This window comes from Bidens hawaiensis, unplaced genomic scaffold, assembly GCF_021521415.1.
Source record: "Bidens hawaiensis isolate Kalapana, Puna unplaced genomic scaffold, B.hawaiensis_p1.1 tig00041901_1, whole genome shotgun sequence".
In the NCBI taxonomy this organism is placed as follows: domain Eukaryota; kingdom Viridiplantae; phylum Streptophyta; class Magnoliopsida; order Asterales; family Asteraceae; genus Bidens; species Bidens hawaiensis.
In genome coordinates this window covers 42,113-56,139 of record NW_027505749.1, presented here as the reverse complement: position 1 = coordinate 56,139, position 14,027 = coordinate 42,113, and the positions used below count along the sequence as shown (strand labels likewise).

The following is a 14,027-nucleotide window of genomic DNA, read 5'->3' as shown; positions in this document are numbered from 1 at the left end:
TTAGTGCCAATATTTTCCTTTCTTGTTTGTACCATTTGTTCAAAAGACAAAAAAATGAGACATTTGAAACATGTTTGATCTAAACAATTTTGAGATGTTACACAAATGTCTTCTTATTTTGGTTGTTAAAATGATAAAATGTTAATACATGTTGAATGTGCTGTTCAAAAAGCTCGAAGCTCGGGCTCGTGGCTCGCTTGAATAAAACTAGCTTAAAATACTTGATTTGAAACATCCTGAGCTTAGTTGGCTCAATTTTGTAACTGAGCCAAAATCGACCTAGGCTCGGCTCAATCATGGCTCGGCTCGTTGACTCGATCTTAATCTCGTTTAACTTCAAAATCGAGCTAGAGCGTTAGTTGAGTTGCGCCGTTTAATTTCGAGCCCGAGCTCGAAACCACCCTGGTTCGACTCGGGCTCAACTCGTGAATAGTCCTATGTATAAAAACAATATTAAGCTTCAAAATGACGCTTAATAAAAATTATACCCCCTTGTCCTTTCACGCGTTTATTACTCTCGGTCTACTACTCACGCACCATCTTCTCAACCAGGCCACCACCACTTCCTCCACCATCAATCACCATCACATTGACGTACTTGATATTTACTGGCTCAGAGCCTTTTAACCATTCAGGCGTCTTACCTATTTAACACTTACTGATGCAGAGGTTCTCAAATTGCCCTTAAACCAAAAACTAAAGTTTGTATATCAGGTGGTTAGAGATAAGGGTGTTTATCTATTTATTTAAACCGAATTTCGACTTAATAACTGAATAACTGTATTTTATTTAAGTTATAGAATTGGACCGGGCTAAATTTGTAACTAGATTGATCTAATTGACATTATAAGGTTAAACCGAAGTCAGATTTTATGAAACCGAGAATCAAATCACCAATTCGCTTTCCGTTTAAAACCAAATTACCAATTAGATTCCGGTTTAAAACCCCAATAATATAAAAGATTATCCAATATGGGCTCATTTATCATATGAACTTAAATGGTGTCCATGTCATGTATTTCTAGATGATGAAGACTTCACCATCGTTGCTTATTCATAGATTCCCGTTGAATTTAAACTTTTGTTTTTATTCAAATATTCAAATATTGTGTTTATAATTTTATATACACTCATTATCCATTTTTATTGGATAAGAAAACATCTTTTGGTGGATATTAATTGTTTGTCAATTGTCACCTACCTTAATAATCACAATGAACAAACATGTCTTTATCTTAATGTTCTTTTTCGTTTTCGCAAGTGTATATTTGTCTTAATATATTTAATAATATAATGTACAAAAAAGTGTCAATGTATGTGTTGAGTTGGGTAGCACCATAACATATAACAGGTTAAAATTGATAATGTAAAAACTATGTGGATTTAGAATGGGGTTCATAGAGGTAAGAATGTAAGTTTTGTGTTTTAGATATGCAATGGATATTTTACTTTCAAATTAAAGTATTTAGTGAGTTGACAAAATCAATAGTGAGATAAGACAAACATGTTTCTTCAAAGAACGGGGCGTCTTTTTTAGAAAAACTTAAAAGTGTTTAATTTTTACGTTAAATCAGACTACCTACCTAAACCATCACAACCTTTTAGTTGGTGGTTAACAATTAATGGTTAATGTATAACAAGTTACACCTATGGAAAACTTCCGTAGGAACATCGGTAAATGCATTAGTAAGTAGTGATTAGTTTATAGTAATTACCACTAACCACCATATTTTATCATCAACCATCCATTCCGCTTTCATAACTTTAGAAACATTCATCGTAACTTATTTCATGTTAAATACAATATCCATTTAAGCTGTTAAACAAGTACTTATTTTTTATTTTTTTGAAAAATGTTAAATTAATACTAAATTCGAACTAAACATGTTTTTATCTCACCGCACACACTATCATGCCTTCGAGCGAGTGTTCATGGGTGTTGCCCTTAGGTGAGAGTTTACGAGTGTATCCATGTGGTGAATTTTAGGGCTGCAAACGAACGAACCATGCAAGACCCTGTCCGTGTTCGTCTGTTAAACTTTTGTCGGACAAACAAACGGTTTACGAACACTCTACCGAACGAAAATTCATGTCCGTCTCTGTCCATTAAGAAATTGAGTTTTGCCGAGCAGACGTCATCAACATCCAAGTAACGGTATTATTATTATTATTGTTATTGTTATTGTTATTATTATTATTATTATTATTATTATTATTATTATTATTATTCCTCCGTCCAAATCTGAAAACGCCAAAAACACCCCTCGGAAAATAAGAAACCAAAAACACACACACAATTTATTATTACTCTCAATTCAATCCTCTGTTTTTTGCCCTAATTCTATTTCTAATTCCAATTAGATCCACAAATTCACTCAATAATCACCGATTTCATAACACTAATCCATCACAATTCTCTTCATTTCGCATCACATGTTCCGATTCGAACCAAAAATGATCACAAAACGAATTTAATTATTATTATTATTATTATTATTGTAATTGGATTCAATTGATTATATGGCGGACGGTTTCTCAGCGATTCCGGCAGCCGTGCTTCGGAATCTGTCCGATAAGTTATACGAGAAACGGAAGAACGCTGCGCTTGAGGTTAATTACTTAGGGTTTTGTTACGTGTTTTTATTGTCAATTTGAATATGAATAATATTAATTGATGATTGTGATGTTGTTGTTTAGGTTGAAGGAATTGTGAAGCAGTTGACGGTAGCTGGAGATCATGATAAGATTACTGCTGTGATTAAGCTGTTGGCGAATGAGTTTACGTACTCTTCGCAAGTTAATCATCGCAAGGTATCATGATATGCTTCATTGCAGCTGTTGTTTTTATTATTATTATTATTATTATTATTATTATTATTATTATTATTATTATTATTTTTGTGTGTGTGTGTTTGTTTTTAGGGAGGGTTGATTGGATTGGCTGCGGCTACTGTTGGTTTGAGCTCGGAAGCTTCGCAACATCTTGAGGTTTGTGTTTTTGGTTTGTTATAATAAGAACTTATTTTAGCTGATTATGTTTAAGCTGTTGTTAGGTTGTAATTGATTAATTGTGAGTGTTATTTGATGCACCACTTAGTGACTTGAGGAATAGTTGATTGAGGTCTTAACTTGTTAAATAGTATTTTTCTAATAAAACTAGAAATGTAAGATAAGTATTAGAAAACAGTAGGTATGATTTTCGTTAGTAGTAGTTTATGAGGGACAGATAACTCGAATGGTTGACTTGTGCTTGGATCAATGGGAGAAGAAGAGTTAAGAATCGAGTCAATAACTCTAAAAAGAACATTAACAACGATCCCATTCAAACTATGACGGTAATAGATATTAAATTTAATACAAATAATTAGCTAGAGCAGCTGGTGTTGTAGCGAAAGTGTATCTAATTGTATTCCACTATTCTGCATGTCAAATACACATTGTAGGTCATCAATTAGGCATAAGTTGAATAACAGTAATAACCATATCACATAATGTTGTTATCATATAAGCCTTCTATGCATGTGGATTTCTTACTATAGAATATAGATACCCTATTTAGCAACAATAATTCGCCGAAATGATTTGAGTGTTAATGTATGAGACGATATCGTATTTGTTTGCTGCTCGAAGCTTTGAATATGTTGAATACATACAGTTCAAGTAGTTAGTTAAATATGGGATACGGTGGTCATCTGAGTTTTAAGATTCCGTTGACAGGCCTAGTAAACTGCATCCTTAGAATCACAAGAAGTATTTACTAAACTTGGGACTAAGTTTCTATTTTTTATCAGCATTGTCATGTACACAAGCAACACAATGGAAAGTTCAGATAATACATGCCACATGGAATTGCTAACTTATTGCACAATGACATGCATCACTCTATTCTGTATTTCTGTGTATGCATGCTGCAAAGTTAGCAATTTGCTAGAAATTTTAATAGCTTTATATATTACATTGATTAAAATTAGTGAAGTTTTTTTTTGTACTTTCTCATACAAATACAATCCATCTTGCAGCAAATTGTACCGCCTGTGATCAACTCTTTCGGTGATCAAGATAGCAGAGTTCGTTATTATGCTTGTGAAGCTTTATACAACATTGCAAAGGTGAGAATGGATTCTGACATTATCAACTTGTTATAATGTATAAAGCAATACATTATGGTTTAGCTTATGCCCTTTTGCAGGTTGTGAGAGGAGACTTCATCGTGTTCTTCAACCAGATATTTGATGCTTTATGTAAGCTTTCAGCTGACTCAGATCCCAATGTACAGCGTGCAGCTCATCTTTTAGATAGACTCGTGAAGGTAATTGACCATTTTAAATCATGTTTCGAAAAGCAAAATCGCATATTGATAAAAAAACTGATGTTTTTATTGGTGGAAGCAGGACATTGTGACAGAGAGTGATCAATTCAGGTGATTATTTTCAAATTTTGTAATTATACTATATATTTAGTTTGGGTTTATAATTGGTCCCTTTTTTGGTTTTTCTCTTTTGTCAGCATTGAAGAATTTATACCTTTGTTGAGAGAGCGAATGAACGTGTTAAACCCTTACGTACGCCAGTTTTTGGTTGGATGGATCACAGTGCTGGACAGTGTTCCAGACATAGATATGCTCGGTTTTCTTCCAGATTTTCTTGATGGTAAATGATCTCACTTCAGAATTAAACGGTATTACCTGTGAATGTGCATGTTTCTCGGGCCTCTGTTGGACTCAACTGATTTGTGGAGATCTCAGGTTTATTTAATATGTTGAGTGATTCCAGCCATGAGATCCGGCAGCAAGCTGACTCAGCACTTTCAGAGTTCCTTCAGGAAATCAAGAACTCTCCGGTATGACACCTGTAACTATTTTTTTTAATCATTTCTCTACTATTTGTACTATATGCTGCTTGCTGATATGCTATCTAAGACACCGTAGCATCTTTTAGTCTTTCATATTAGTGTCAGTGGATTAAAAATCTTTCATATTTTTACTAGTAGCAAATATTTCGTCATTTATTTGTAAATTTCTGACTCTAGCAGTGCTACTCATGAAGTCTGTAGATTATGGGCGCATGGCAGAAATACTTGTGCAGAGAGCATCTTCACCTGATGAATTCACTCGTTGGACTGCAATAACCTGGGTAAGAATACTTTTTATTAATTAGAATGTGCTTTTTTGTAGTTACACCTTTTTATATACGAGACATATATAATTGTAGTAAATTGATCTGTTTACATGTAAAATGGGTTGAAATTGCTACCTCTTAAGATTTTTGAAGGATATAAATTTAGTCTTTTGTGTGCATACTTTGATTAGACAACTTATTTCTGCAGATAAATGAGTTTGTAAAACTTGGTGGTGATCAACTGGTTCCTTATTATGCGGATATATTAGGAGCTATCTTGCCTTGCATAGCTGATAAAGAAGAAAAGATACGAGTTGTAAGTTTCTTATTAAGAATACTAGTAATAATTGTTATTCTTGTTATTGTCATAAATATATAAATAAATGTTGAAAAACTAAAATTTTCAAAATGACATACACATGCTATAAAATAAAATGACTTAACACAAGTTTCAAATATTTTTAAACATATACATTTTTATTATATGACAAAAACGTTACCGGGCTTTCTTATTGAGAAAAAAATGCAAGAATAATTTGTTAAAACTTGGTAAGTACAATGCGTTCTTTTGTGGTTTTACCCCTATTTTTGAATGGTATGAAATTGTAAATTTTTGGCTTTTGTGATCATCAGGTAGCTCGTGAAACAAATGAAGAGCTTCTTGCAATTAAGGCTGATCCTGCTGAAGGGTTTGATGTTGGAGCAATCCTCTCCATTGTAAAGAGGTCAGCCATTATATATATATTTTTAGTTTATATAAGGGTTTTAGAGCAATCCTCTCCATTGGAAAGTCAACTGGTAAGTATCTATATGGAGATACTTTTTGCTGTACATATATATTTAGTATCATTTTCCATTATTTTTCCAGGCAGTTGTCTAGTGAATATGAGGCCACTCGGATCGAATCATTACACTGGATTTCAACCCTTTTAAATAGACACCGGACAGCGGTAACCTTTGAATATTATTTCATTATTCAGGCTGCAATTAGTTTTATGTATCTCTTTGTTGTAACAGGTCCTGTCGTTTTTGAATGATATATTTGACACGCTTCTTAAAGCATTGTCGGATCCCTCTGATCAGGTAATCTTTTCATTGCTGCCTCATTACCTCTGTTAAATAATTTCATCTAACTGTAATTTAACATTCAAGTAAAAAGTTATATTTATATACTTGGCTTGTTTATATGGTAACTTGTCAGGTAGTACTCCTAGTACTGGAGGTGCACGCATGCATAGCGGAGGATCAACATAACTTCCATCAGCTTATTGTTTTCTTAGTTCATAAATTCAGGACCGATAAAGTACTCCTGGAAAAGTAAGCTTCGTTTTCCTGTTTCTTTTATAAAAAGACTTGTCTGATTATTTATCATGTATTGATTTTTTTTAACATCCTTATATAGGCGTGGTGCTTTGATTTTCCGCCGGCTTTGTGTACTTATAGATGCTGAAAGAGTTTACCGGGAACTATCCACAATTCTTGAACGGGAAGCTGACCTGAACTTTGCATCCAATATGGTTCAGGTTCTTAGTATTCAAATTTAAAAGTTATGGTATTAAATTCAAAAGGAAGTTAATAATATGCAGTTTCTGACCATTTTGTCCTTCCAGGCTTTGAATTTGATTCTGCTGACTTCTTCTGAGTTATCGAACCTACGTTATCTTTTAAAACAGTCACTAGTAGATTCTGCTGGAAAGGATTTATTTCTTTCACTTTACGCTTCATGGAGTCATTCGTCAATGGCCATATTAAGTCTATGCTTATTAGCACAGGCAAGCGGTTAGCAATTTAAACGAAAAAAGGAAAAAAAATAAAATCTACACAGCTAAAAAGTTAACAGCGTTTTGTTTTTGTTTTTGTTTTATAGGCTTATGAGCATGCAAGTTCAGTCATTCAATCTTTAACCGAGGAAGATATTAATGTCAGATTCTTGATTCAGCTCGATAAATTAATAAACCTACTGGAAACTCCAATTTTCGCTTATCTTAGGCTGCAACTTCTTGAACCTGGAAGATATATATGGTTGTTAAAAGCCTTATATGGTCTTCTTATGCTGCTTCCTCAGGCATGTCTTGTACACGTTTTTATGTAATTTGTCACTTATATTTGTTGATATAATAATTTAACGCGTCTTTACTCTTTTCTACTTACTGTTGCAGCAAAGTGCAGCCTTTAAGATCTTAAGGACTCGTTTAAAGACCGTGCCTTCATATTCCTTCGACCTGGAGAAAGTCAACCATACATCATCTGAAAATCCTTCCATGCATATCGGAATAGACTTTGCACCGTGGCTGCAAAGATTCCAACAGATTCAGCAAAAACATCATGCGCATGTTAAATCACAAGTGCGGTCAAACATCACTTCTAATTCCGCTCACTCATTAAAGGTTTGTTCCTTTTTACCTTTAACATTAAAAGATATCTTATAAATTTAAATGGCGTAAATTTAAATAACTTACCTCTATGCAGGTGAAGGAGGTTGTGAAGAGTTTAGAGGACCGACTGTGCCAGAGTTGAACAGGGCTCCTTCAAGATTATCCCGTAAAGGTCGTGGACAATTATAATTATGATGGCGGATGTTGACCAAAGGGTCGAAGTCGGGTATGGTTTGTATATTGTATATCTTCGTATTCGTTATCATTGAACTCGTGAAGGTGTTCTATTTTATTGTTTTTCGATCCTCAGAATTGTGCTGGGATGTATCCGAGCTATTATTCTTTACTCTGGACTATTTTATCGCCCTTGTGGTTGTGTTGTTTTTATTGTAAACCACAGGACCAGAGGTTGCAGATCGTTCCGGTAATATTTTTATAATAATAATGTTTTAAGTTCTTTTATGTTTGGGACATTTGATGCTAATTCAAAGTTTCATTTTATGTTACGTGTCTATGAATTGTAAACGCTGTTTGGGGTGTCGTTTGGGATTGTGGGAGCGAAAAGGCTCCCGGGCCAAACAAGTTTAACCATGATGTGTTGGTGCACGTGGTCGCAATGACCCGTTCTCCAAACTAGTAGTTTGATACATCAGTCCATATAATGCAAAGATACAAAAGGAGTAAATATCTTAAGCCACCCTAGGTACACCAACAATGTTTAGAATTTAGTTCATCAGATTTAAACACTCGAAACTCGGATCCTATACATTAATAATATATATATACATAAAACTACAAAACACAACTTTTAAGGATTAGTGGCAAACACAACGTTCACAAAGCATATTTATATATATCTTTTTGCGATCGCATTCATCATTCAAAATATTAGCCGAGTAAATCGACCACGAAAACGACTTACTTCCACTTGCCCTCCTAATCCGCCTTTGTGAATCGTTATCAAAAGTCCGAAACCTTTGCCTAAAACCAAACCAACACAAGCTCACAAGTGTCCCTACAAGATTGGTACTAAAAAACTACTTTACATTACACTATTTGATTCGTACAATTTTTTAGTTTATATTTGACCCAAACCCTTGATTTGATATATATATATATATACATACATATATATATATATATATATATATATATAGAGAGAGAGAGAGAGAGAGAGAGAGAGAGAGAAATTTTCAAATTTTCAAATAAGTTTGATTTTTCTAATAAGGCTAAGAAGAAGGGTATTTTAGTTTATTACCTTAATATTGAAAACCCACTTAATTTAATTTTAAAAAACCCACTTAATTAATCTTAAAAACCCAATTAAATTTTGACTCTTCTACAACCACCACCACCACCCACCGCCACCACCTTGCCGGAAAAGTCTTTGGAAATTTCGACGGAAAATAAAACACAATGGAAAACACGATGAAAAAACATAATGAAAAAAACATAATGGAAAAAACACTATGAAAATAAAAACACAATGACAAAAACACAATGAAAAACACAATTAAATAGCACAATGTGAAAAACACAATGCAAAAACCACTATGAAAAAATAAAACACAATTGTATAACACAATTTTGTAAAACACAATTTGTAAAAAACCCATGATTTTTTTTATATAGCAATATGGTAATCATATAAAAGATATAAAAAACTCGTTATTAAGGTGAAATTGTTTTTTTTTAAATGTCGTATAAAAATGTTATGAACGTTTTAAAATGATGGAGAATTTGATATGTGTATTGCATGTAGAGAGAGAAAGTCAACAAATGTGTTATCCATATTATGCACTTATCCTTATTTTACACTTGATTTTTTCTCTAATCTATTATCAACCATTCAAATCTAAAATGAATGGACAAGATTATTTGTTATCATTCATACAAAAACTAATCTTATTATTATAACTCAACCATATATATATATATATATATATATATATATAGGGGAGGGATATTTTGAGAACTTGATGAGTTGTAAAAACTTTAAGAACTCAATTCTGGACCACACATTTAATTAAATGAGTTAGAATATGTGGCTAAGATTAAATTTGATTAAAAATGAATCAGGAGAGAGAATAAAGATTTTTGTTGATTACACAAGTTTAAACTTTAGTTACACATGTGTAAAAAGTCGATTCGGTGTGTAAAAAATTACGGTAATTTTTTGTACATTACTTACACTTAGTATTACACATGTGTTAAAGAAAATTCAAAAAAAAGTTGTTACGTTGAGTTCTTTCGAGTTCTTAAAACTCAAAGCGGTTCTCAAAAGAAATCAATCATATATATATATATAAGAATATATATATATATAAGAATAAGAAGTTTCTTAGGAATGGTAAGAACCACAAAATTTTTGACATTTGGCAATACAAATTATGGTGAAAGAACATTTCTAGGAAACTATGTCGGTTATAATGATGAAATAGTAATTCTAGGAAACTATGTCGGTTATTGGTAATTTTAAATCTCAACCATTGATTAACATGATTCAATGACTATGATTTATTCATAGTTTTCCTAGGAAACTACTTATTTTTAGGATAACTCACCCCTATATATATATATATATATATATATATATATATATATATATATATATATATATATATATATATATATATAGGGTATGGTTAACGTAAAAAACAATAGTTTTGTGAGAAGCATAAGAACAGATGTAAACCCTTGGATCTAGGATCTAGTGGTTGAGATTGATAGTTTCTAAAAGTTGTATAGTTTCCTATGTACATGGTATAGTGTCCTATTTAGGTGGTGTACTTTATTTTAAAGCTTTCTCACACTTCTCACAAACAATTGTTTTTTATTTGAACCATTTTTCTCTATATATATATAAGGTAAGGATCATAAGAGAACTCTTTACAAATTGAGAACTTTGAGAACCATTTTAAACCACTAAAAATATCTTTAAAAAATTATTTTTAAAAAATCATAAAACAAAAAATAACAAAAATTTTAAAAAAGTAAAAAAACCAAAATTCTTATATTTCATTCTGGTTTCATTAAAAAACTAAAAAATAATAAAAAAAAGTCATATTATACATATATGTATAATTTTATTTAATATTTAGTTACGTAATATACACATATGTACTATATCATTTATCTTAAATTATACATATGTGTATACAAGAAACATGTAAATGTACATGTATGTATATATTGTATATATTATACATATGTGTATATAATTTAGCTAAACCGAGTTTTTTTTATGAAACCGGGATGATAAAATAAGAATTTTGTTTTTTTTTTACTTTTTTCGTTTTTGTGTTTTTTTTTATTTTATGATTTTTTTTTATTTTTATGTTTTTTGTGGTTTAAATTGGTTCTCATAGTTCTCAATTTTAAAAAAGTTTTCTTCTCATGATCCTGATCATATATATATATATATATATATATATATATATATTTATATATATATAGAGAGAGAGAGAGAATATAGATTACAATAACTGTTTAACGTACATTAGGTACAAGAATACTTATATTCATGAAATCGATCCACGAAATCACATCACAAGATCTCGAAATCGTCAATACATATCCAATTAATTATTGGTTCATCGAAATAAACACTTTTAGATCGTTAATAATCATTTGAAATATGGTGTATATAAATCATTGAATTTAGAACTAGATGAGACTTAAAAAGTTATATGAATTCGCCTTGTTACAAACGCTAATAGATATACAAAGTGTGGAAGATTTTGATTCGGTTTGATTTCCTATTTAAAAAAGCAGATTTACAAGTATGTGTGTGGCCACCAACTTAAGACTATCATTTATATTAATTAAAGTAGGACTGTCAATTTATGACACAGACCTGTTTATACGACATGACAGGGGTTTTAACAGGTTTGAGTTTGAGCTTAACATGTTTCGCGTCTTAAACATGTCAACCTGTTTAAGACATGTTTAAATTCGTATCCTAACAAGTTAAAGACTTGTTAACCTGGTGGTAACCTGAGTGGATTTTTATTTTAAATATATATATATATATATATATATATATATATATATATATATATATATACACTCCTAATTTCTTAAACCTAAAGTCATACTTACAAAAGACATTTTGTTAATGCCCGTCAGCACCCGATATTATATTTTTTTATGGATATTATGATTTGCTTATATAGTTTTTTGGTTCAAGTATGTTATGTATTTGTCGTCTTTTGTTTCAAGTATGTTATGCATTTGTGGTTTTTTGTTTCAAATTGTTTTGGATTATCTGTTAATTAATACTTATATGCTCGTTTTGAAAATTTTGGTTTCGTTACGCATGTATTATTCATTGTTTCTTTAAACAAGTCCCTTAACATGTCTTAATAGGTTAACCTGTTACTAAACAAGTTCGTGTTCGTGTTTGGAAAAAAAATGACACGATTAGTTAGTCGTGTTCGTGTTTAGCACAACAAGTCATCGTGTCGTGTCCGACATGTTATGATAACCCTAAATTAAAGTTTAATATATTATTTAAATTTATCTATTAATTAGTTTTCTTTTTATATTCTAATTATGTTTCCTTATTGTTTAACTTTTTCTATTTTTATGTCTTGGTTTTCCTATAAATTGTAATTGATCATCGTTTGAGAAAGAATAAGAAAACAAATCAAAAAAGTTGTCTCAAGTTTGGTTTCTCTTCTTCTCTCTTGTTTTTGGAGCTTAACCCACTCTACAGGTTTATTAGAAGATTGACCATCTCGAATCGAACTCTATAAATGTGGTGTTTTCATTTATCGTCCTCATGCCTTCTTGCTTGAAGACCTAATCATGGCCATTGTCGACAAAATTGATCGACTATTGATCAAGCAAGAAGCATTCACCTCCCAATAAGCCGCCCTAGCCAAGTCCAACTTGGACTCCCTCATTACCACCATGAATCAAATCACCGCTAACCTTATCGCCGCCCTCATTTTTGTTCCCCTTTGTAGAATAACTTAACCCAAGTTAAAATACAAAGGGAGACAAAAATGAGAAAAGTGAAAAGAATTTGTGACCACACAAAAAAACCCATTAAAAGTAAATTAAAAAAAAGAATAAAAAAATCATAACTTAAAATATAAATAAAAAACTAAAAAGTTAAAAAACTAAAATGTTTCTGCCATCATTCCCGTTCAATAAATAAATAAATTGACGAAAAGACACAATGCCGAGATCAAAGACACAATGACGAAAATGAACAAATTACACAATTATAAATAAAAAAGACACAATAGATCGCAAAATATAACACAGTGTCGAACAAAAAATAGCACAATGTTGAGTGATATAACAAAATATAAAGAAAAATGACACAATGACAAGGAAAAAAGACACAATTATAATGACGAAACACAAACACAATGACAAACAAAAAAAACACAATAATATTTTTCAACTCACCATTGTTTTTTTTAGAACGAGAAAGACAGTGGAAACATTTTAGTGTTTAATTTTTCATTATTTTATTAAATTTTAAGTTATGATTTTTTTATTAATTAATTTTTTAAAGAGGTTTTTTTGTATGACAATCAATCCTTCTTATTTTGTTCCCATTTGTAGAATACTTTGACCCTTCAATTAGGTAACTTATTGTGGAAAAGATTTAAATACAAATGAAGATAAAAATGAGAAGCGTGAGAAAATTTTGTAGCCATACAAAAAAACTCTCAACAAAAAATTCAAAAATAAAATCATAAATGAAAATATAAAAAAATGAAATTTTTTTGAAAACTCAAATATTTCCTCCGTAATTCTCATTAAAAAAGACAAAAAAACACAACGCCAATTTAAAAAACACAATGACGAAAATGAAAAAAATATAACTAAAAAAAGACACAATAGATCGTAAAATATAACACAATGTCGCACAATATATAACATAATGTTGAGTAATATAACACAATATCAAGAAAAAAAAAGACACAATGTAAAGAAAAAAATTAGACACAATCAATGATGAAAATAAACACAAAAGAAAATAATAAATATAAAGACACAATGGTCTTTTTCCCTCAACAGTGTGCCTTTTTTTGTTTTATTTAAACGAGAAAGACGGTGAAAACATTTTTGTGTTTTTACTTTTTTCGTATTTTTATTAAATTATGAGTTATGATTATTTTTAATTATTATTTTCGAGGATTTTTTTTGTGTGATTATAAATCCTTCTCATTTTTTATCCCCCTTTGTAGGGCTAATATTCTATATTATTGTTAGGATTGAGTATGTCTTTCTATTTGTTAATAGTTGAGTACGTACCTCAGTACGTTTATTTTGTACGGATGAAATGTAAAAGTTGCAAAAATTGAGGACCTATAAAAGAGTTAAGCCATTTCTCCACAAACTTTCCGTAAACTTAAAAACACTTGGAGAGAAAAGTTTCTTTTTATTTGAGCAATTACTTTGACAAATGACTCTAAATCTGGGGTCAATGTCTTGCGGACTGGCTCTAAACCAAAGTATACGTTGTATTGAGAAATAATGTTTATAAATTACTTTTTTAATTATTTTATTTGCT

At 30.9% G+C, this 14,027-nt stretch overlaps 1 protein-coding gene across 1 annotated transcript; it reads left to right on the top strand.

The window, feature by feature from the left end:
• The first annotated feature begins 2,424 nt into the window (after positions 1-2,424).
• LOC143615111 (protein VAC14 homolog) lies at positions 2,425-7,954 on the top strand. Its single transcript, XM_077088341.1, has 18 exons — positions 2,425-2,610; positions 2,698-2,811; positions 2,923-2,988; positions 4,020-4,109; positions 4,190-4,309; positions 4,392-4,420; positions 4,507-4,649; positions 4,745-4,839; positions 5,046-5,132; positions 5,326-5,433; positions 5,751-5,842; positions 5,986-6,067; positions 6,135-6,200; positions 6,319-6,434; positions 6,520-6,640; positions 6,728-6,889; positions 6,985-7,182; positions 7,277-7,954. The coding sequence occupies exons 1-18, from the start codon at positions 2,521-2,523 to the stop codon at positions 7,544-7,546; spliced, it is 2,049 nt and encodes a 682-aa protein (XP_076944456.1). The 5' UTR covers positions 2,425-2,520; the 3' UTR covers positions 7,547-7,954.
• The last annotated feature ends 6,073 nt before the right edge of the window (positions 7,955-14,027 follow it).